This window comes from Ambystoma mexicanum, chromosome 3p (assembly GCF_040938575.1).
Source record: "Ambystoma mexicanum isolate Mex_15411 chromosome 3p, UKY_AmexF1_1, whole genome shotgun sequence".
Classification (NCBI taxonomy): domain Eukaryota; kingdom Metazoa; phylum Chordata; class Amphibia; order Caudata; family Ambystomatidae; genus Ambystoma; species Ambystoma mexicanum.
The window spans coordinates 909,763,926-909,787,589 of NC_090925.1; the positions used below are offsets into that span (position 1 = coordinate 909,763,926).

Here is a 23,664-nt window from a genome sequence, read left to right on the forward strand (position 1 = left end):
GGGGGGTCTATGGATTGTGTCTGGGAGGGTGAGGCGTACTAGGACCGGGGCGTAGTCAGAGATGGTGGTCGGGAGGATCTTGCATGCTGTGAATAAATTAAGTGTGTTGGCCGGGGCTAGCCAATAGTCTTGCCGGGAGTGGCTGTTGTGCAGGTGTGAGTAAAATGTATAGTCTTGGCTCTGCACATGGGTGCTTCTCAAGATGTCTACTAGGCAGAGGTCTGTCATCAGTATCTGAAGTGCTGCCCGTTTCTTCATGAAGGTGGGGGTTCCTGCGGCGGATCCCTGTCGGTCTTGGTTTGGGTCGAGGGCTATGTTGAGGTCTCCCCCTATTATCGTGAGGTTCCCCATGTATTGGGCACATGCTGTAAATACTTGTGAAGAAGGATGGAGTATCTGTAGTGGGGGAATACATATTTAGCAGGGTGACAGGGTGCTGGTGGAGCTGACCCTGAGCAAGAACAAACCTGCCCGCCTTGTCTGCTTGGGCATTTTGGATCTGAAAAGGGATTTGTCTGTTGATGAGGATGGAGACCCCTCGTTTCCCATGGTGTGGGGAGTGTACCGCTGTCCCCACCCATCCCTGCTGTAGTTTTACAGACTCTGTGTTCCCTAGGTGGATTTCCTGGAGGAATACTATATCCACCTGGAGGTTCCTCATATTGTTTAGCATTCTCCTCTTTTTAATTGGGTGGCCTAGCCCTTGTATATTGAGTGTCAACAAGGTGATTTTGGCCATTGTGTATTATTTTGACCTGGTTTGGTGCTGCATCCCGTGTGAGGACACTGTTGGGTATCTATGGAGGGGTAAGTACCCACCCATCCCAGTTGTCATTTTCTCAGCTCTGCTTCCCCTAAATGGGTTTCCTGGAGGTATACTATGTCTCCTTGGAGGTCTTGCATTGGTGCTAAGCGTTATCTTGCATGTGATAGGGTGACCCAGCCTCTGTATGTTGAGCGTCACCAGTGCGATAGGGGCCATTGCGGTGGTTTTTCGGCTGGCGCGGTGCAGTGTTCTGCATTGGTGTGTTGATAGAAACTGGTGCAGAGGCTAGATATCTGTATGCCTCATTTCCGTCTAGGTCTAGAAGCATCACTTTTCCCCAAGCTCAACCACGAGCAACATTTAACCTTGTAAACAAAATTGTAACAACAAAGTTAGGTTGGCCCATCTAACTGCCTATACCCAACAAGTAGCAGCTGTACCCACATGGGAGGGTTTGGGGTACCAGAACTTGGGATGGCCCGCTTCCCCTCCTGTTGCACCCATCATCAGGTGTCTTTCACAGCCAAGTGTTGAGGCGCTGGCCTGCCTCAGTTGGTCAGGAGCTGCTGCTATTTAGTCCGGGATTCTGTTGTTTGAATACCGAATGGAGGATATATGGATCCATGGAACCTGTGCATTTCTGCTTCGTGAGCGGGCACAGGGGATGCCTGTGTCCGAGAAGTGATGTGCAGTCCAGCAAAGAGACGTGCTCTTATCAGCGGTTTCACCCCCTGCCTTCAGGTCGTCTGCCACTTTTGTACCATCTGCCATTTGCTTGTTGACTCTCCTGGCTGGTCCCGGGGAGGAGGTCTGGTCGCTGGCCCACCGTCAATGGTCTTTTATAATCGGTGGTGATCAGGGTGTGCTGCTGGAGAAAGCGCCATGATGTCTCCGGGTCGTCAAAGTTGTGCCATTGCTTATCCAGCTGGATGCACCATGTTGCTGGAAAGTTTAGATAGTGCCTGTGATCCGTGGACTTTAGCGCCTCGAATATCGGGTTAAAGCCCTTGCGTTGCCTGGAGACTTCCATCGAATAGTCATTATAGATCCTTATGTCTGCTGCTTCCATCCGGATGGGGCTTGCCGCTCTATATGCTTTAAGGATAGCTATCTTGTGTTGGAAGTTGAGGAGGTGCATAATTATGATCCTTGGGTGTTCATTTGGCTGTGGTTTCGGGATCGGGGCCCGGTGCACCATCTCTATGGTAAGTTCTCGTGCATTTTCGATACAGAGGGAGTCGTGCAGGAAGCCGTATATGTATGTTTCGAGGCTCGGCCCCTCGATGTTCTCGGGGAGACCTACCACCCGCAGGTTGTTACGACAGGAGCGGTTTTCTTGGTCATCAAATTTTTCCCCTAGGAGCTGCACTTCCCTGATGGCCCCATCTAAGTCCGTCACCATTGTCGTATGATGGTCCTCAATTGAGCTGATTCCCTGTTCATTGTCTGTAATTCTTTCCGCCTGGGGCGGCCTGGTGCCTCTGAACATCTTGTAAGTCGTGCTTTATGTCCAACACAGTGGTATTTGTTTCTTGGGTCCGCAGTCCGATTATCCGCATTTCTGCCAATATGGCCTGGAGCTGTGATTGGACATCCATCTCCGTTTTGTTTCGGTTGGACCACCGTGGCAGGCTGGGTGCTGCAATTTCAGGCTGTTTTACCAAATCCAGCGTTTGATCCGCGTTGTGCATGCCCCTCCCGCCGGTTGGACTCTGCTGCTTGTCAGTGGGTAGGGGTAGGTGCGTGTAGTTGGTCTCAGCCTTGGTGCAGAGTTCGGGGGTTTGGCTGCTGAGTCAGACTGGATTCCTGCGACCCGGCTCGGATTCTCTGTGGCGTACTGAATGGTGCAGGCACCTGTGGGTGTAGATGTAGCCCACTTTGTATCCGGTCCGTTGTGTTTCGTGTAGTGATGCCGCTGATTGTGCAGCGCTTAAGGCTCATAGAGGGTTGAGTGTCTACGTGGCTCCCTTAAAAGGGGGGTTACCACAGATGTCCTCTTCTCGCAGTATTGCCGTTGCAAGCTGGGTGTCTGTTAGCGGCCCTTGAGTTTTGCAGTGACCAATTGGGGTCCCGCGGTGTTGCCCCCTGGGGGTGCATCACTTGTTTGTGTACTGGAGTCACTCTGGCGCTGCAAAGCTGCGGATTTAGGCCACATTTTCTCCCCTCCCTGCAGTGCTATCAGCCTGAGTTGTTGTGCTAGTTGTGTGGTGCAGTGCTGCTTTGAAGCTGATATGTCTGCTAATGTTCACTCGCCTGTGTGGGCCATAATGCTCCACCGCTCTCTGTGTGCTGGAGGTTGGTCTTTGCCTTTACCAGGGACTGCGGGACCCCATTGGGAGTCGGGCCGCTGTGAGGAGAGTCTTTGATGTCTAGATGGCCGGTTCGATGGTGTTGCTGTACAGCCTTATAAAGGTGTGGGTTGTTGGCGCAAGTGGTCCCCCTGCCTTAGGCGCCATTCGCTGTGCTTTGCATCTGAATTTTGGGCCAATCCCCTGGCTGCCGGGTGTTGCATCCGTGTGGTGTACAATACGTGATTGCGTCTTGGAGGGCCGCAGGATGCAGTGCCTCCTGTGTATTGCCTTTCCCTGTTGTGAGATCAGGCTCCCGTTCCTTGTGTAGTGGTGCTGGCTTGGGATCCCCCTGGGGGTGCGCGTGTGATTAGTGTGTCTTTTGTTCCCCTCCGATGTTTGGTGGCTGCCGATTAGGGTTTCTTTAGGGGATGGTGGGGGGGTGGCCCAGTGGGGGCCCGTGTCGTAGATGCTAGCCCTGGTGTTGCTGCAACTTCGCAGTGTTGCAGGGCGCTATTGCTCCCTCCCATCAAGCGTCCGGTCTCCCCCTCTATCTCCCTGCTTACTTGTGAGCCAGTCCGGTACCTGCTATGCATTCTCCATGTCAGTGCCGGCCGCTTGCTGGGCTCTGGCACGGCTTCCCATGCAGTGGTGTCTGCTCTAAGGCATGCAGCTGTACCCCTGGGTGGTGGGCTGGCGTCCCCAATCCTCCCGCTCCTCCTGCGAGGCGGTGGCAGCCCCTGTGTGGAGCCGTTGAGCTCCACGTGTCATCTGTTGGCCAGGATTGTTGCTAGATTCTTACTCCCGCCTCTCCTCGTTCTGACTTGTCCTGGTGCCCTCACTACGTCTCGGGTGAGCTCGGAGGCCGGTTTCCCTTTCCCTTTCTGCTTGTTGGGAGCTCCGGTGTCGGCGGTTCTGAGATGCAAAGCCTATTTCCTTCCCCCTGGGTTAGCAGCGATGGCAGGCTTCTATCTCTGCCGCGCTCGTATACTACGGTAGGCCGCCTCCTCACATCTTCGAATCCGCAACTCCGATTTTTACAGTTCTTGTCTCACTTGGCTCCGGCTGGAAGCGATTGTTTGTTCCTCCATTTACTTTCCGGCTAATTCATCTCTTTGGTGCTTTTATTTGCAGCTCTGTGCCTTCACTGGCAGGAACTCCGTTAGCCTCCTGCTATCTTGTGCGGGCTCTCTAGTGCCCCCTATGTTGCTGCCATCACTCATTTCCCAACAGTGACCTCTCCTCATGTGGCCAGGGGACGACAGCCGCTTCCTGATCCTGACCCTGGGGGTGGCTATATGAGGGAGGATCACATGGGGGAGACAAACCCCAAGAGAGTGACATGACAACATCGGACGAGACAACTATCCACCTTCTTTTTTTTAGGATACCCCATCCATTCCCTATGCCATAATGGCATATTGTCATACCTCCCCTCACCTACCTAGGAAGGGGACTGACAACACTTTCCCATACTCAGTGCACAAGTCATTGAAACCTGACTTGCTTTTCAAAACTACTGAAAACACTTTTCCAGACTTTACATACAAGTCATCAAGAACTGCCTTAATTTTTCCTGAATACTATAATACTGGGATGAAGAAGATGAGCAGAGTAATGAAGATTAATGGAGACCAAGAGCACAAGCTGCGCTCTAGTTGTTGCAGGAAAAGGCAAGCTGCTGGGAGATTTAAACTGGCAGACGGTGGCTGGAGAACTCTAGTCCTCTCTGTGTCGACAAAGGGACTGTAGGCTGGTGCGAGGTCAGTGGAGCCAACAGGCTCTTCAAAGGAACCGAAGGTGGCTGACTGTAGGGGCGGTGCACTGCGAGAATGCCAGAAGCATATGAGAAGATTCAGAGCATTCGCAGGTACCGAAAGGCAGCCTCCACACTGCCCGAGCTCAGAGATATACCAAATGGAAGAGCGTGATCCGCAAGAGGAACAAAAGCTACGAAGCAGAGGCGGCAACAAGGAAATTAATGCTTAAGAGACACAGGCTTGCCGTGGGAGAACGTATACACACCATCAAGAGCTCGTGAGTCCACCCAAGGGAAGCAGGGACACTAGGGCGTATTGGCAACCCTCCCGAAAGCAAATAACATTGAATGAAGTCTATGACAAAGAGCAAGCAAGTGAATATTACTTACATAGACAGAACAAAGGAAATATAAGAGACTGTCAAGTTTGTAAGTGTATGTTGTATGCCTATAAGGAAAGCCTTGTCAGGATAGTATACCAGGTAGAGTAAAGACGGAACATAATAAATAGAAGAGACTATTAAGTCTGTCAGTGTGTGCAGTGCGCAAATGAGGAAATACCTGGCAGGAGAGTATACCAGGCAGATTCAAGTCACAAAAGAAAAGCCCTGGCAGACAGGAGAGCATACCAGGCAGTTGCAAGTGTGTTCATATAGGAAAGACCTGGAAGGAAGGTATACCAGGGAGATGCAAGCAGCAAATGGTATTCATATAAGAAAGTCCTTGTAAGGATGCATACCAGGCAAGGTCAAGTTGAACAGTGTGTAATATACATCATCAATGGAAGTCCTGATAATGATAAAGCAGGACTGGCAAAAGGCTGAGTTAAAATATATCAAAGAGGAGAGAAAACATGGCAGGAGAGTACACCAGGTATCCTACCAAGATACAGACTAACAGCTGAGTTGTTTTGTTCATCAATTGTGTTGTTGAGCAAGAGAAACCTAAGGAGCTGATATTCTTGAAAATATAAAAGAGAGTGAGGAGAAATCCAGGGGAAGTGAACCACCCTCTGGAACAAGGAACTCTATCCTTCTGGAACTTTTTGTGTTGGAGTTATGCATTTTCTTTGTGAACATGTGTACACTACTCATGCCAAGAAATGTCTCCTTTTCACCTTACAGTTGATTTATAGAATGTAAGGGGCAGAATAGTTCATTGGACACATGACGTTTTGTTTTGCTTTGGAAATCTTGTCATAGGACAGACAGTTCGTTTTGTTTTATGTAGGGAAACACCTCTTAGAATAGGGACAGAGAGGCATTCCCCAACCCCCTTTTACTTTAATAAGAGTGCATGGCCAAAACCATGAATACTCTGTTTCCGCATCTAATTCCTGGCTCCGCACACTACTCTATCATTAGTCGGAAAAAACACGGCGGAATAGTGGTATTGTCACTTATCTGAGTGAGGAACATTGAAGCGGGATTGCCTTCAGACAGATACGACCTGCAGTTTTAATTCTCTCTGCAGCAGGCGTATTCTACCAATGTGGACATAAATTGACTTCATTGGGGTAGACACCAAGTAGAGACAACTTCCATTCTACTTGGTTCTGGATCCAGAGAATACTATTTGCCCTGTTTCTTGATGACTTTGTCTTGCTTCCAATTATTGCTCAGTGTATTCAGGTTTGTACATAAACCCATGAAGCCCAGCCATTGAAACTTGGTAGATACAATACACTCACTGGAAGAGACACGAAAGAACAGATTTTATTTGAAAAAATATAGCTATAATGGGTAATAGACCTGTGAAGGCGTCATAATGCAAGACAGAGACATCATACTTACAGTTCAAATGAAAGATATGTATTAATTTAAATGTCAGGATGACTGAAGGCCTGACTTGCCCTATGCTAAGGTACAATTTCCCTACCTCAATGAAACTAAGGACAGTCTGAGTCAACTTAATAGTCCGCCTATGTCCAAAACCTACACAACTAGAACAAACAAATGTGTAGGCATGTCAATGTCAAAATAAACAGTGTTCAACTTTAAGTTCTGAGCATCTTCCAGCTCACAGCTTCCTCTCAGCTCCCCTTCCCCAAGCACAAGAAAGTTCCATGAACAAAAAGTCTTAATGTTTACCTTTCTCCTGTTCAAAAGCAAATATAATTCAAAGTCACTCCTGGGGTTCCCTTCCCAAAGTTTCAAACACAATAATCCAAACAAAAGACGAGGTCTTGAGATCCCAATCCCAAGACACTTGCTAAGCCTCAGGGTTCCCTTCCCCAAAACTTCAATGTCTCTAATTCAAAGTCATTCCTGGGGTTCCCTTCCCCAAGTTTCAAACACAACAATCCAAACAAGAGACAGGGTCTTGAGATCCCAATCCCAAGACACTTGCCAAGCCTCAGGGTTCCCTTCCACAAGACTTCAAGATCTCATACAGGCTCCTTGGAACTTGCTCCTTTGCATCAAGTTACTTTCACTTGTTTCCTTTTATTCTTCTCAGGATGTAGGGTGTGCTCTTTGGGCTCCTCTGCTTTCTCCTTGGCTGCCCCACAGCTCTGCCACTATGTGTCACACGTTTTTTCTCTCCAAATAGCAGCCTTGTCATACTTCATTTGCTTCTTGTGATTCATTGTTTAGACTTTCTTTATGGTGCAACAAAAATTCAATGAGGTTTAATCGTAGTTCATGGTTTAATACAGTATTATGTATCTTAATTGTATTTAGCTTCAAGGTATGAGTTTGTTTGTTGTGCTACATACAGTAAGTATTCAGCATTTAATGGGTTTCCTTCACTGTTAAATTCCCCTTCTAGTTTGATATTCAATATACACTATTTTCTGAGTTTGTTTGCTGTGCAGCATGCATTCAGCATTCAGTTGTTTTAATGTCAACTTTCCTTTGAGTTTTGGTATTCAATGTGCACTTACTTCCTTTACACTTCCTTTTAATTCGGTATTCAATGTGCACTAATTCGGTATTCAATATACCTTACTTTCAGTACTTTCATTCTGTTGTTGAAGACTTTCGAAAACGTTCATTTCATGTAAGCGACCACTTCAACAATCTTAATTAGTTCATAAAGGAAGGATTCATAAATTTCAGAGACTTTTGAAAACATGCTTGTTTCTTTAACAAGGCACGTGACCACTCTGCTACATTATATCCGTCTAGGGCCTCATTGACAATAGAGATTCACTTCCTGAAGCACGCGTTTACAGTAACACTGGGTTTCTCGCTTTGAAAACCTCACAGCTCACTTGGAAGTCTTCTTCTGCATTGCGCAGGCCACAAACTTGACGACTTCCATCCAGGGGGATTCACTCTGACCCTCAGACACTCTTGTGCAGTTGTGGCCCCACAGGAAAATTAGCAGTTCCTTAATTGGAAAAAAAGACGAGCCCAAATTTGTTCTCCTTCCTGTTCCTCACCACTGCGCGACGGAGCTCCTGCTCTAACTTCAAACTCGCCCAGACCCTCCACTGCTCTGTTCCTCGGTGTGCTTCTACGACTGCAGTATGGCTCCCATTTGCTCTCATCAGCGTTTCCCTTTCTCTCTCCTGCACACACCCCTTTTATACACCTGAGCTGTGTAAAGGGTTTGCAGGTGTGTGTCCTCTACATTAATTGCCTGACCATAGTTAGGCTTGTTAGCGAGACATGCCTGATCTTTATAATGATACTCTTATGAGGCCCTCCTCCTCGTCTTAGTACCAAAGTGGTGCATGTTGGTGTGCATTACTCCTAGTCGCCTCGTCCTCGTCTCAGTACTGTCAAAAGTCATGTTTTGAAAACTGAGGGCGACAGACTTGTAATAACCCACAAAGGTCGGGGAAGGGTAAGATTTGTCATCCGTTGGGAAAGGGGGTTACCATGTCTCGCTCACCTTATATTTAATGCTTTTAGTCCTTTTCCTTTTTCTGGTACATCTGGACTGATGGTATCACATACCTTGTCCTTGATTCATGCAACACGGATAACAATATCCCATTACTGTCTTTGGAATAAAGGGTTCCTTTTGGAAGGTATATGGGAAATACTGCACCTCGCCTGAATATGTCCCACTTCCAATCCCAAGGACCCTCCACCCAGGTGATCCTCCCTCGCTTCTCCACCCCCAGGGTCAGAATCCAAGAGTGATAGCCTTTCCCTGGCCACCTGCGCAGAGGATTCAAGGGGAGCAGAAGTGAGAATACCCTCAGGTTTCTCAGAGACCACACAGTAGATTCAAAGCATGTTCTTACAAATACAGAATAGCATTTAGTGCAATTTTGGTAATTAAGCGATTGCTAAAAATAAATATTGTAAAAATAAATGTGAGAAAATGGCAAATACTAAAGCATTTCTTGTTGCAAAAGTTAAGTAATAAAAGTGGATCACTGATGTAAAAAAAGGATCAGCTGAGAAATATTAGACTAAATGCGGACAAGAATATTGAGAATTCTTTCATTGTTGAAAATGGTAGAAACAGATGTCTATGGATGTGAACATGCATTCCTACCAAAATTTAGACAGTGCATCAGTCCGAAAACTATTAAAAGACACCTACTCTGACTAGTTGGCAGATGCTGCAAGAAGTAGTAGTTCAAAAAAGGTTGATAAATCGATATTGCAGATTGAGAAATTACAATCCACAAGACACAGGTCAAGTATGAAAAAGAAAATAGAATTGGCTGATATATATTTCATGCTAAAGTGTTCTGCCTTTGCGTGATGACACTTGATTGCGTCAATGCGGATTGATGACACTTTGCTCTTGCGGCCGCACACATCATGTGGTCCATGTTAACGCCACCAGGGCATTCGACTTGAGAAGATTGCCCCTTGGTTAAAGTTATCACAAGGTGGCCGGGGGAGCAGGTGAGCATCACAGTGATCAGAGCCTCGAAATGTAGGTGAATCTTAGCGAAATAAATGTTCAGTACATGGATATGTGCTAGAGGACTGGGTGGAAACTAATGTCCGTGCACCATTCCTTTAATATTCAGCAAAGCTGGTAATGTGGGTGCTGCAAGATGGTACTAGGGAATAGGAGAGGGTCGTTTTGGGCATAGGATTACACAGTAGTCGAGGGTTTATATTAGCAGCAGGGGCTAGAAGTGGGAGCAGATTGTTGGTGCAGGGGATAATACTGATGTTGTCAGTACTTGGTGTGTGTTCTGGTACTAGGAGTACGGGTGGGGGGCAGGAACCAGTGCTTGTTGTTGGGGACAGACAATAGCATTGAGAGCATGAGCTCTCCGAGTCAGCTGCTTGGATTTGTAATATATAGCAGTTGCGGATGAGTACAACAAGAATTGTGCATTTTTCCGGTACATTCAAAATTAAATTATATTATTCTAAGTCTTTGCTTTGAACCATTAAAGCGAAAATATGTGTGTTTTTGCATTGCTATTTCTGGATTTTTTCTTTCCAGAAATGAATCCCATGGCAAAGGGTTTCAGGATGTTTGTTTGAAGAGCAGTATTAGATTAAACATAATTCATGACACCTAAGCTATTATTGAGAGTTTGAAACTTTTTTGCTGCAAGAATTAAAATGAAAAAAGTACTTTTTGTTAATTGCTTAGTGTTATGAAGAGGCTGGCGCAGTCAGGTAAGCAATGTAACAGTATTTATTTAGGTTACATATAAAGGAAGAAGACCCCCAACACTCAGAGGCTCCTCTCCTTCAGCACTTTCCTCCAACTGACCAACTTAGAACATTATCGCAAGATGCAACCAGAACATTCCATGACATCACACAGGGCTGTGACAACATCATATGGAAAGCATTGAAGGCTCCCTGCTTCCCATAAAACATCACAACACATCTCCCTTTCTCTCATTTTTTTGTTTTTTTAACTTACCCTATGAGCTTAAATCTTTAATTCAATTGAAAAACCACACGCATTATTTCCAAACAAACGAGACACACCAACTAACAACAAGCCACTCCAGCAACAGTCCCATGACGTTCCACATATCTATACATGGGCTCTCCTCACAGTGGCAATTCTATCTTTATTCCACACTTGCCCTCCGGTCACACGTACAGCTCCTTTCATGACTGCCACAACTCTGAAAGGATCCGAATAAAGGGATTCTCCTTTCCTCTTGACAACTCCCTTCCTTATCCTGACCCAATCTCCACACTCCACGCGCAATTCTTTCTTCCCTCTCTTAAGATTTTCGCGCATGACCCATTCGGATTTCTTCTTCACCAATGACTTTCTCACTTCATCAACAACCAGATCCGTTTCTCTACTCCTACCAAGCCATGGCGGACATGCCACGGAATATGGCTTCCTGCCCCTCATAAGCTCGAACGGGCACAGACCTGTTGTCGCATGTGGCGCCATCCTCAAAGCCCAGATCCTATTTTGTATCATGGCTACTTTATCCAGACCACACTCCTCACCCATCCGAATACTCTCCATCACACACCTATTCATCCTTTCAACTACCCCGTTGGATTCGGGATGGTACAATGAAGTTCTTTTGTGGTCAACTCCACACTTCCTTAAATAGCTGGTAAAGTTACCACCTATGAACTGGGGACCATTGCCCGTCAATACACTTTCCGGTAGGCCTTCATTGGCAAAAATCTCCTGCAATATCTTTATCATACTTTCTCCGGTGATGTTTCTCACAACCTTAAAATGCACCCATCTAGAAAACAGGTCTACAACCTGAACAATGAATTTTCCATGTCCGTAACCTAACTCCACAGGACCTAGAATATCCATGGCTATCTCGCTCCATATCCTTGATGGGAGGCCCACATCCACCAATGGCTGCTTCTTGGCCACAACTCCCTTTCCACTCTTGATGCAAAATTGACAATTAGCTAAGTAATTCTCAATCTCTCTATCAAACCCAGGCCACCAATATTCTTCTCTCAACACCCCCTTGGTTTTGGTAACGCCAATGTGACCACAATGTGCTAGCTCTATCACCTTTTTCCTCACCCCTATCGGGACCACTGCTCTTCCCCACCTGAATAAAATATCATCCATGACAGACAACTCATCCTTCACTTCCCAAAACGGCTTCACCCCCTCTGCCAGATCCCCTTTATTCGGCCATGCCGTTGACATCACATATGGAATTACTCTACTCATTATCTCATCTTTCTTTACCTCATCCAACCACTCCTGTTTGGACACAATACCGTCGGTATTAATAAACACTAATTCCATTTCTTCACTGCCCACAACATCAGAGTCAGCAACTCTCACCCTCGACAAATTATCCGCGAATATGTTGTCCTTTCCTGGAATGACCTCCATCTTAAAACAATGTGTCTGCATCCTAGTGACCCAGCCTGCCACTCTGCGGGAAACTTTATCTAGGCCCTTATTTTCGAATATAGCTTTAAGAGGTTTGTGATCTGTGCGGATTACAAATTCTACTCCCCACACAAAATTCCTGAATCGTTCTACAGCCCAGAAGCACACTAATGCCTCCTTTTCGAGAACTGAATATCTCATCTCTGCTCCCTTGAGACCTCTCGATGCATGTGCTATCACCTCTTCAGACCCATCATCCTGCTTCTGGGATAATACCGCCCCAAGTCCATACTCACTAGCATCTACAGTAATGATAGACAGTCTTCTCGTGTCAAAACATCCCAAAGGACGGGCTAAGTTTATATCTTCCTTTATTCTATTAAATTCCAAATCAAAGTGACTATTCTACACAAAATCAACAACTTTCCTCAGAACCTTTCTCATCTCTTGCACTTTGTCAGCATAATTCACCACATACTTTTGATAAAATTCCGTCATTCCGAGAAAATACCTCAATTCACTCTTATTACAGGGTCTCTCAACTCTCTTTATAGCATTTATCATCTCCTCTTTGGGTCTGATCCCATCCCCCGATACTTCATGTCCCAAATAGTCCACATTTGTCACGGCAAATTTGCACTTCTCTTCTCTCAGCGTGATACCCCTATCCTTAAATATCTTCAACACTTTGTATAAATTCCCATCATGCTCCTCCAAAGTCACTCCACTCACCAAGACATCATCCTGAAAACAGAACACGCCCTTCACCCCTCTCAAAAGGTGATCCATTATTTTCTGAAACATAGAGGAGGCAGATGCCAACCCAAAAGGCATTCTCCTAAACTGGAACACCCCCTCATGCGTCACAAACGCTGTAACTTTTCTGCATGTCTCCTCTAACTCCACCTGATGATAGGCCGACGTCATATCTAGTTTGGAGAAATACTTTCCCCCACCGACCATGGTCAGTAACTCACCCATGTTTATTCAACTCACACATATCCATGCACAATCTTATGTCCCCTGAACTTTTCTTCACTATTACAACTGGGGAAACCCATTCAACACCCCCAGCTCTCTCGATCACCCCTGTCTTTAACAATTTCTGCAATTTTTGTTTAACACTGTCCCGTAAGGCAAAAGGCACCGGTCTGAGCTTGGCTACGGTGGGCACACTACCCCTCTTTAGCAATATTTGATGTTGAAAACCCTTTATTCTTCCCAAAGTCTCATCAAACACTTTACTAAACTCTCTCACATACTTACAGGACATCGTGGATGCCTCTGATACTTGTAAAACTTGCTCGGGGTGGTTGGGGTCTAGTCTGATTTCTAAATTCTTCTGCTCTCTCCATCCTAATAAGGATTGTCCTTTTATTGTTACATACACTTTCCCATCACAACTGCGACCTTTAAATTCAAATCTACTCCACACATATCCTAGTAAATCAATTTTATCTTGGTTGTAGCCTCCCGGATTTATGTCAGGTTCAGACAATGCTGATACCTTCCCCTTCATCTCGCCTTCAAAAGCACTCCTGGACACTAACGTAACTTTTGACCCTGAATCTGCCATCATTGACACCTTACACCCATTCACCGTCAACACGGCATAGGGACGCTCACAATCATCCGTGTTTCCACCACTGGCTACAACATTAACTGTGTTCACAATAACATTTGTCAATGCCAATGCAGTATCTTCTTCTGATGATGCTCCATCATCCTCATCATCTACAAACAGGATCTTCCTTTGGCCCGTTTGGCCAAACTGATAGTTTTTGCAACACGTGGAAATATGTCCTCTCCTTTTGCATTTATTGCATACAGCCTTTCGCCCTGGACACACTACAGAGGATGCAAAGTGCGTCGCACTGGCACATCGATAACACAATCTCTCGCCCCTTTTTTCCTCTCTCTTTTCGCTTCTCTGTGCCGACACTTGGCTTCTCTTTTCTTCTGCGTTGTTCCTTTCCTTCTGCCTGTTCCTTCCTTTCCTTTTGTTCTTCCCTTCACCCACATTCAGCACCTCCTGCTTGTTTTCCTTAGAGTCACTTCCCTCAGTCTTGGAGAGCTTGGCAACACATGCCAGCGAGTGCTCCACACGCTTGGCCAAGTCCAGTACTTCATCCAAATTTGGCTCGTCCTTCAGCCAAAGTTCTTCACGTATCTTATTTGAGTGGCAATGCGTCATGAATTGATCGCGGATATGTTCATCAAAACTTCCTTGAAACTTGCATGTCAGGGCAAGGTGACGGAGAGCGGTGACATAGTCTTCAACAGATTCCCCGTGAGCCTGAATCCGCATGCGGAAGTTATATCGCTCCAAAATTGTACTTCTCTTGGGGTTGAAATGCTTATCTAATTTGAGCAGAGCCGATTCAAATTCATTCAAGTCATCCACGCTTCCACCCCCTTCCAACTGAGAAAGTGTCTCGAAAATCCTCTGTCCCTCATAACCTAGCAAGTGCAATAGTAATGCCACTTTTCTTTCACTAGAATATGCTGTTCCTCCAGCTGCCCTCATATAGTGCATAAATCCTTTTCGCCACTGGGGCCAAGCAATCTTCGCCGCACCTGGAGTGGGCATGAAAATGGGCGGGCCAGATATGCCAGGTAAAGCTGCCATGTCTTTGTATCAGGTTTGTTACCCACCCGCCCCCCCCTTTTTTTTTTTTTTATAGTGTGGCCAAAGTATACTTCTTCCAGCTCAATCCTTGCAAAGTTTGTTGCACCAGTCCAACAAGGCGTGTATCCGCAGTGACAGTTCACATCTGGGACTGAATGCGGTAAGAAATCATATTTCGGATGGCTAAATTCAACTTCAGGCTCACATAGATTTACTCTATGTGAGTCCCTTCCCCCGGGTATATTCCTGCACTGCGAGTGCAGTCTACAATCCAAATCACTTGCTCCTCTTTTAAGAGTTTTACGGTATCTCACATCCCTCCCACGCAGATCATCTGCTAGGGGGAATACGGTAGCGGAGTCCGGCGTCTTCCCCACGCTGGCGAGTATGTGCGCAGGGTCGCGTGCCGGGATCAGCAGGGGCGCTAACCGGAGCTAAAGGCACTTACTTGCGCAAATGTTGCAGGGACACGGCGGTCGCTCGACGCTACTACGGAAGCGGAGCGACCTTCCCTGAGGCCGTGATCACTCGACGGCCGCTCGGCGCGCTACTAGGGAGCGGAGCAGCCCTCCTTGAGCCTTCCCCCACGGCCGCTTCGGTCGTTTCTTCAGGGACGCCGAAATGGGGCCTCAGCATCCGCCGTTCTCTGTGGCGGGCCGCTCAATGCAAGGGGGTGGGGCGGAGCAGCCCAATGCCTGTCACTTTCTTCTCTGGCGGCACCGTCAACTTCTCCCCATTGGGGGCTCCTACCACACGGAGCACTTCCGAACTCCGTCCTCCAGCTGCTCAGAGGAGGCACGGGCGAAGCAGACGTCAGGAGCGATGCAATCACCCGCTGCAGGCCGCGACTCGACACCGGCAGATGCTGGGGGTCTCCTTTGACCTGTCTGCGGGGACCTCTCATCCCATCCTCGTCGCCATTGTTATGAAGAGGCTGGCGTAGTCAGGTAAGCAATGTAACAGTATTTATTTAGGTTACATATAAAGGAAGAAGACCCCCAACACTCAGAGGCGCCTCTCCTTCAGCACTTTCCTCCAACTGACCAACTTAGAACATTATCGCAAGATGCAACCAGAACATTCCATGACATCACCCAGGGCTGTGACAACATCATATGGAAAGCATTGAAGGCTCCCTGCTTCCCATAAGACATCACAACACTTAGATTACTACATTTGTTATGAACAAAATTAGATTTAGTACTTTTAAACCAGATCTAACATTGTATGTTTTCCATTGTTGCGATAACGCACCTTTTCTTCCTTCGAGCACATTAGAGAAACTCTCTCGAAACCTCCAGCTTACATTACCCTGCCTCTCATTTCCTTTCTGTGCCGGCACCTGACGTCTCTGCTCACCGGCCTCTTCTGTGTTGCCATTTATCACCTTAACTTAACTTATGTGCCTCCATTTTTTAGGCAGGAAATCTAAATGCACACGCGAAATGACCCATATTTAAAAGTGGGAATCTGTTGTATATTCTTTTAAATTTTTTAGCAAATGAAATCATTTTAATCCGTAATAGGAATTTGAATTGGACCATTGCCTGCCCAACTCCCAAAACGAGGAATGCTATCTTTGAAAAATATTTTACACTTCTTAAAAATGTATTAGGACAGTGCATAAAGTAAAGACATATTTTAAGATTATGTGATTTTAGGACTTTTTAAAAATTATTTCTTTTTTAAATGTATGTTTAATAAAGGTATTTCATTGTTATCTGCTTGTTTCGGTTAGATAGCATATCTTCATCAAAACAGTTTCCCCATTAATTATTTTGGGGTAGTACATAATTTTTCCCGAAAAGTTGTTAACAATTGGAATTCGGTTAATCCTGACAAGGTTTATTTTGTCTACTAAATATTGCAGTGAATTATTATCTTAATTTCTTTTATGTCCCTAACAGTGTTGTTTGTAAGGCAAAATACTCCAAGGGGATAATTTTTTCCTCAGGTTAAGTAAACAGAAAAATGTTCAGGCTACTAACTTTCTCACCTTATCCCCATAGCTCCCCTCCTTCTATACTTGCCCTATCTCTCCCACCTTCCTTTTGGCCTCCTTTCACTACGTGTCAGACACAACCCACGACTGATACAAGATGATTCACAGAAATATAACCTACACCTGCATACAGTAACAACCAGCACAGGCAGGACTTAAAAGCTGTAAGTCCACTCTCATTGTGTGTACTGGGCAAGTTGCAGAAGAGGCTTTGTACAGTTCAGCTATGAAGATTTCCAACAAGTGTCTCAGAGTGTCCATCCAATGTAAGCCATTATCTCCCCTCAGAGTCAGCTCTGATGGAAAGGAAATAGGCTCTAGTCCCCATTGCCTTTAAGGCTTGAATAGGCTGATAACAGGATGATCTTCCCTTAGTCTCTCATTCACATAGTGTTTCCCTTCCTAATTCCAGCCACTCATCACTCTCAAAATGAGGGATTTGTCTCAGGAGTGGAGGGGCCCAGAACACATCTCTAAGAGCACCCATTAGTATTCTACCAAGTGGAACTGACGTGCTGTCTGTAATCGGATATTACAGAGCTGGAATGGAGGACAGGAAAAGGGAAACTAGAAAGAAGGAGTGGCATGCTTAGAAATGTAAGGCCGAATGAATACAGAATGAAAATGAGTCCTGACAGTGGCAGTGAATTACTACCTGCACCGTAACGCCTGGAACTACCGACATCACCACACTAACCACTGTAGAGGCATGGACAGCTAGCTCTCAAAGGTTCTGTGACACCTCTACTGGCTACCACATATTCCCCTTCTTCCAAATCAGCGCTGCTCTTAGTGTTCTACCTATGCAATCTTGGTCTCTCAAATCTGTCTACACAGACAACCAAGCCTAATTTACAAAAACTACCTAGAGACGTACGAGCATACAGGAATTGGGTACTCCCAACTTGCACATATCAAAACCTGGGGTTTGCAGCTGATGCTTCCTCTCCTCCCACTAACCCTCCCATCCCCCAACCCCTTTCTCTTCTAGAATTCCTCTATCCAAATGGTAGAAGATGAGCTGTATAAAACCACTTTGTATTATATTCAATCTTATGTTATGCTCTGTGTTGGTTTTTTATAAAGCGCTCACTCGCTACAAGTTTAACTGGACTCATGGTGCCAATGCTCAAGAGCTTCCAGTTGCGGGAGAACCAGCCAAAATGCTGTTTTCAGTACAGAGTCTGCAAAGTCTTTATTAATACAGTAAATTTGTTAGTTTCTCATAATGCCAGAGGAAAAGTATTCTATAGACGGGGCAAGAACTCAGAAAGATCTGCCACCTATACCAGAGTGTTCGAATTTAGGACAGGTGATGAGAAATAATGAAGCAGACCGACGATTTCTGAGGGGACGATGTGTGTTGAGCTTATCCTTGATAAGACTAGAGCCTTGTTGAAGGTCCTATGGACAGTACACAAGAGTGGCCATTTTCATGTGAGGCAGATTGTTAAAAGTGATAGTAAAAGTGCTGTCTACATGGCTGCCTCCATTAACCGTTCTGCAAGTCAAATGCTGCTGCCGTACCTCCATCCTGAATATCCACCCTAGCTGTAATGCGATGGGTCCCTATGGAATCCACCAGAAATATGCAACTGGTAAAAGCAGCAGATTTCATAGGAATACATTGCAAATGCCTCCCCACTCAATAATTGCAGGAAGCATTTACACTTTTCCACCAAAGTAGTGCGAAAGTGGGACAAAGGTGATTCCACTTGTGCTTTTCTCCTCCCTTTTCCATTACTCGCTTGAAAAGATAAACATTGCACAGTCCCATCCATATAGTTTACTTTTATGATGAGCATGACCTTGAAGATCTTGAAATCATATATTGTTTGTTGCTAAATCTCTTTATTTGGACAAAACAAATTAATCAGAGTGACAGAGCAAATAGAGTAAGCAACAAGGTGCCCCAATTAGGTATGGTATTCTGTCACCTCATGTAACTGTATGTTTTAATGGTTTTAGAAGTCTAATTGTATATCTTTTTACTTGGTTTTTGCAATAGTGTGAAAAGGTTGCAATGTAAGAAAATGCACTTTACATAAAATTAAACATTTGTAAACATTGGGTATGGTGAACACGATTTCTAAATCAGCACAAGTACCCAGAGGGTTGCCAAGCGGTTCAGGACTTTGCCCTGAAATAAACAACCATAACTGAAACTTTCAAAGAATGAAGATGGACAAAACACAGGGTAGGGTGAAACAAGGACCAGCAGACATGTAAAAGAAAGAACGACAAACTGAATGATTAGATATAAAAATCATTAAAAGCATTCCAAATCAAAGGAAAGTGAGTCTTGCTGAACCTGGGAGCCAATGTTGGGCTCTGATGACCGGTCTGATCCATTTCCTCTAGGTTTAGTACAAAAATTACATCAGCAGTTTTTCGATTACATCAACAATCAATGGTAATAGATGTAGAAACTGATCAGGTTTCTCACCCAAAAGACCCCATTCTCAGGAAGCCACATCCTGTGTCCCCTTCCTTCTTCTCATGCCCTCCTACCAGTCTCATTCTGTCTATTTGTCTTCATAACATATGTTTTTCTCTTGCAGAATTTGTCCGGATGATGTCCCGCTGAGGCCAAACTCCCTCACCTTGGGAGACTCAGAGTGAAGCAAAGAGTGCATAGGAGGGAACTCTTCCTCAGCCATGCCAGAGGCGGGAGCGCACAAGGGGCCATGGACAGGGCCCACTAACTTAGCCATGGCAGCCAACCCTCAAGGAGTAAAGTCCAAGTCTTGCACAGAGATGAGATCTCAGCTGTAAACTGTAGGATCCATCCAATGATGTGTCCTAATGTTCTCAGGGAATGTCTCTGGAGTCACAGACTTGTTTTCTCATGGATTCTAGAGGATTCCACAATGCTGACCAGTAAATTACTCAAGTTGCACTGGGTTGGTACCATGTCTAGTCATAAAGGACTCTTCTTGAAATAGACTATGCCAATGATTGACTAATCTTCCAATGATTTCAAATGTGTCAAGCAATTCCGCAGCCCTCCTTCGATGCAATCAACCCGCGTCTATCAGTCAGGAACTAATCTTGCAATGGATTCAAAAGTTTCTGAGGGATACAGATGAGCCTTCCAATTGAGCTAGTAGTCTAGGCGAAAATGATGCATCTTCCAGCAGATAGGGAATAGGCTCACCACTATATTGTGCCATGAAACAATGAAGGATTTATCTCCCTTCCAAACTGATGCCATTCAGGAGATAAGAGTCGGTGAATGAGTAATATGATTGCTGCAGTTGTTTCAGTTGACAAGTGGTCAACTAATTTCCGGATTGATATTGTAGTTTTCCAATATAGTGAAATGAGTGTGGTCAAGCAATTTAGTCTTGTATTTCAGAACATGATATAATAGAATTGCAGAAAACAGAGATCCAATGAATCTTCTCAATTAAAGTATTTATCGTCCGACGAGACAAAACAGCTCCCAGAACGTACTCTCAAGTAATTTCAAGAAAAAAAGTATTGATTGCCCTACAGAAACCTTTACATAGGTCCTCTAAATGATCATACTGCAATATGTCCAATCACATTTTTAGCAATACAGGGCTCATCTGTAACAGTACTTTGGGCTCTTATATAACACTTCAAGACAGATTGCTCCTCCTGTGGTGTAATAGTATAGCGCTAACACTCAATCTAGTGGGATGCATCGGGTGGTAATGACCCGGGGCCCAAGTTATAGGCCCGAGCGCAGCCAGTGCCTTAATGATGGGCCCTAGCGCCACTACCACATGATCCGGCCTGCCGGATAGGGTGTTATTGCTATTGGCACCCCAGGTTTTCAATCTGGAAACCCGGGTGCTAACATTAATGCATTTTGTTTGGATGAATGGGGTGCCTCGCGGCGTTGCGTTCATTCAAACAAAATACTTAAGATGGCCGCTGTGGAGCTGGAAGGTGGGGCTTCCACTGAAGGAGTATCAGTAGATATTATCTGCACCAATAACATCGCCATATATATGGTCATTGGGAACGGCCATAGGCGATATTATAGGTGAGCATAATTTTGGGGTAAATGGGAGCCGGTGTTCTGGGGGTGTCCCCTGCTCCCTTTAAAATAATATATGTGTTGCAGGGGTGTCCTTTGCAGGTTCAATGGGTTAATATCGTCACAAAAATATGATGACATTCTTGTATGGCAATATTTTTGCAGGGATATTAACACATGGAACCGCTGAAGGAATCAGGTAATTGCGGTGGGGGGTGAAGGGACCAGAGACTCGAAGGAGAAACAGAATTGAGTGGGGGGGAAGATGGTGGGGCAGAGGACCAGCCATCAGATTTCTTGCAAAGCAGGCTTTGATTGTGAGATTCAGCTGACTATACAAACAACCGGATTAAATGGCTCCCCCGCCCCAGGTGCTAATTTGTTAATATTATCCTATTTAATGATAGACAAATACATTTTTCAACCTCAGAAGGGTGGATGGATGATTCAGGCCGTGCTGCGGATTCAAACTTGTAAAGTGGAGCGTGGCCCATACAAGAGGCGTGCACTTAGCTCTTTAGCTAGCTCCCCAGACGCTCAATTTTACAGAAAACAAGGAACCTTCTATCAATATTTAATGGTCTTCAGAAATAAAGCCGTGTCGGCCTAAAGATGCAAATTATGCTGCAACATGAAGGACTTATTTGTTCAAATGTATTGCATCCAAATTGAAATGACTTGTCTACCCAAAGATACAGTGATGGCAAGGCAGAAATAAAGGACCCATGTTCTCATTGTATATAGAACATCCTGTGATAAATGACTCATCCATTTATATAGTTAATGGATTATCTGGAAATAAAGGACTCAATACCACCCCATAAATGAATTACATATCTCTCAGTAAGGTCAAAGGAGTTTCCAATAACAAAATAAATCATCTTGAAGTATATTTATTGGTCATTTGAGTAAAAGAACAACAGTCAACAGCATCGAAAGACCTTCAAGAAATAAATGGAGCATCGCCACTAGGGTTCTTCAGAAGAAAAGGACTCATCTACCTATGGATCTACCAGAGTGCCTAGAAAATAGGACTCGCCAGTCACTAAATTCAGTCCTATTGGAGGACATAAACCCTGTGCACACCTCAGTCTGAAATTGGGTTAGTCCTTGCATTGGACTCTTTATGGCACACAGCCCCTGTAGGTTAAATAAATAGGATTTGCTGCATATTGAGTCTGAGTTTTAATTCGGGGGCTGCAGGAATGGATATACTTGTATTTTTATAAACACAGAAGAATTTGAGAAATGGCATGCCTTGTGTATGAATGCTGAAGTGTCTTCACGATCTGATGACAAAGCTAACCTTCCAGAAGCATGACTCATTGCATTTTGGAAGATGTACTTTCTGAACAGTAAGATGGCTCTGCGGGTTAAACGCTTGTTGGTTTGATCTGCATGTCGCAGGTTCAAATCCCGGCAAGGCCAACTCAGCCTTTCATCCTTCCGAGGTTGATAGATGAGTACCAATTTCGCTTGGGTAATATTAGTAATGTATGTAAATATGTCTTATGTAAAGCGCTTTAGATTAGTTTATGGCATCCAACACCAGACAGGGCATTTTTCAGTTACATGCCTTGCAGTTGTTCCATTCAGTGAATCTTGAAAGATGTCGTTTTTGGCTGCAAGTTGTGCATTTGGAATGATGAAAAGTGCTGATTCCAGGTTCAAGTGATTTAGAAGCTCCAAGCATACAACATGTACTATATAGCCTCGTCCATACCAAGTGACACTGTTCACTGATAAAGGCTCCTGAGGAGTGCAGTACAGCCTCCAGGAAGCATTCCTATTATTCCCCTGCACGCAAGGTCACATACTTTATGAGCGTCCTTGTTTCGAAGGGGAATCATACCTTAGCTGTCCACTTATTTGATATTCCCATCCCAGAAATGAGGCACGACTCTGGCACTCAATGCACTGCCCACTCGAACCTGTGTAAGCTGTGTCATTAAGTGAGCGAGGGCCTTAAGTAAATGTGAAATGATGCTTATTCGATTCATGTGATTAGGTGGACTCACAAAATAACTAGTCTAATCACAACTAATGCCAAAACAACTAATTCCAAAATAACTAATTACTTTTTCATTGTTTTTGGGGGGGGCACCCCCCAAAGCCATCCTTTTTTTTGTTCCTTATACTTTACCCCCACCCCCAAAACCACTATTCCCACTACCAATACAATTTTTAGTTTTTTCCCCAAATTCGTTATTTTGGAATTAGTTATTTTGTATTCGTTGTAATTGGATCAGTTATTTTGTGATTCCATTGTTAAAGGCGTTCACTGTTTCTTGGCAAGTTAAAGTTGACAAGAAACAGCAAACTCTTTTAACTAGTAGATGTTATGTGTTTGTATATGCTTTCTGGCTGGCTAATTATTGTGCTCTGCGGCCCAGCAGTGTTAGGCTACAGAGCCGGTGTCTAGTTGCTTTAGGGCTGCCTCACTGTGATCATTACTGGAATGAATGCGCGAAGCAAACATGAAAATGTTCTTATACCATCCTGGCAAATATAGGTGCAGCCAGCATGGAAATACACAGAGGCAGAAGTTCAAGTGGGAAATCCTATAGATCTAAGATCACTGACAAAAACTGCAACAAAAATAGTGGAAAGCAAGTTTCCCGATCTTCCAACAAGGGCAAAAAACAAAATACACCTCAAAAGAAAAAAAAACCCTCAGACAAAAAAATCAAAAAACGTTACAAAAGGGAAACAGCCAAAATCCAATGGATCACGAAAATTTCTCTGCAACCTAAAGTCCTATTCACCAGAACCGATAGAGAAACACAGGCAAAAAATGATGTAGTGGCAAACCACATGGAAAATGTCCATGAATCTATAACATCAATAGAAAACAATCAAACTCCTGTCTGTTTGAATACCTCAGAGGACGTGTCACAGAGACGTGGTAGAAAAACAAACGGACCGTCTATAGAACTATTTAAAAAACACCCATTATTGCAACCGAGGAGCAATACATTGAATAAGAC

General features: G+C 44.9%; 1 protein-coding gene across 3 annotated transcripts in view; it reads left to right on the plus strand.

The window, feature by feature from the left end:
- LOC138581094 (calcium-binding protein 5-like) overlaps window positions 1-21,847 on the plus strand; it is a 478,774-nt gene extending 456,927 nt beyond the window's left edge. For all 3 annotated transcript variants that reach the window (XM_069652169.1, XM_069652170.1, XM_069652171.1), the window contains exon 7: window positions 19,230-21,847. In XM_069652169.1, the coding sequence (XP_069508270.1) occupies window positions 19,230-19,255 (26 nt within the window). In that variant the 3' untranslated portion in view covers window positions 19,256-21,847. The remainder of the gene's footprint in view (window positions 1-19,229) is intronic.
- The last annotated feature ends 1,817 nt before the right edge of the window (window positions 21,848-23,664 follow it).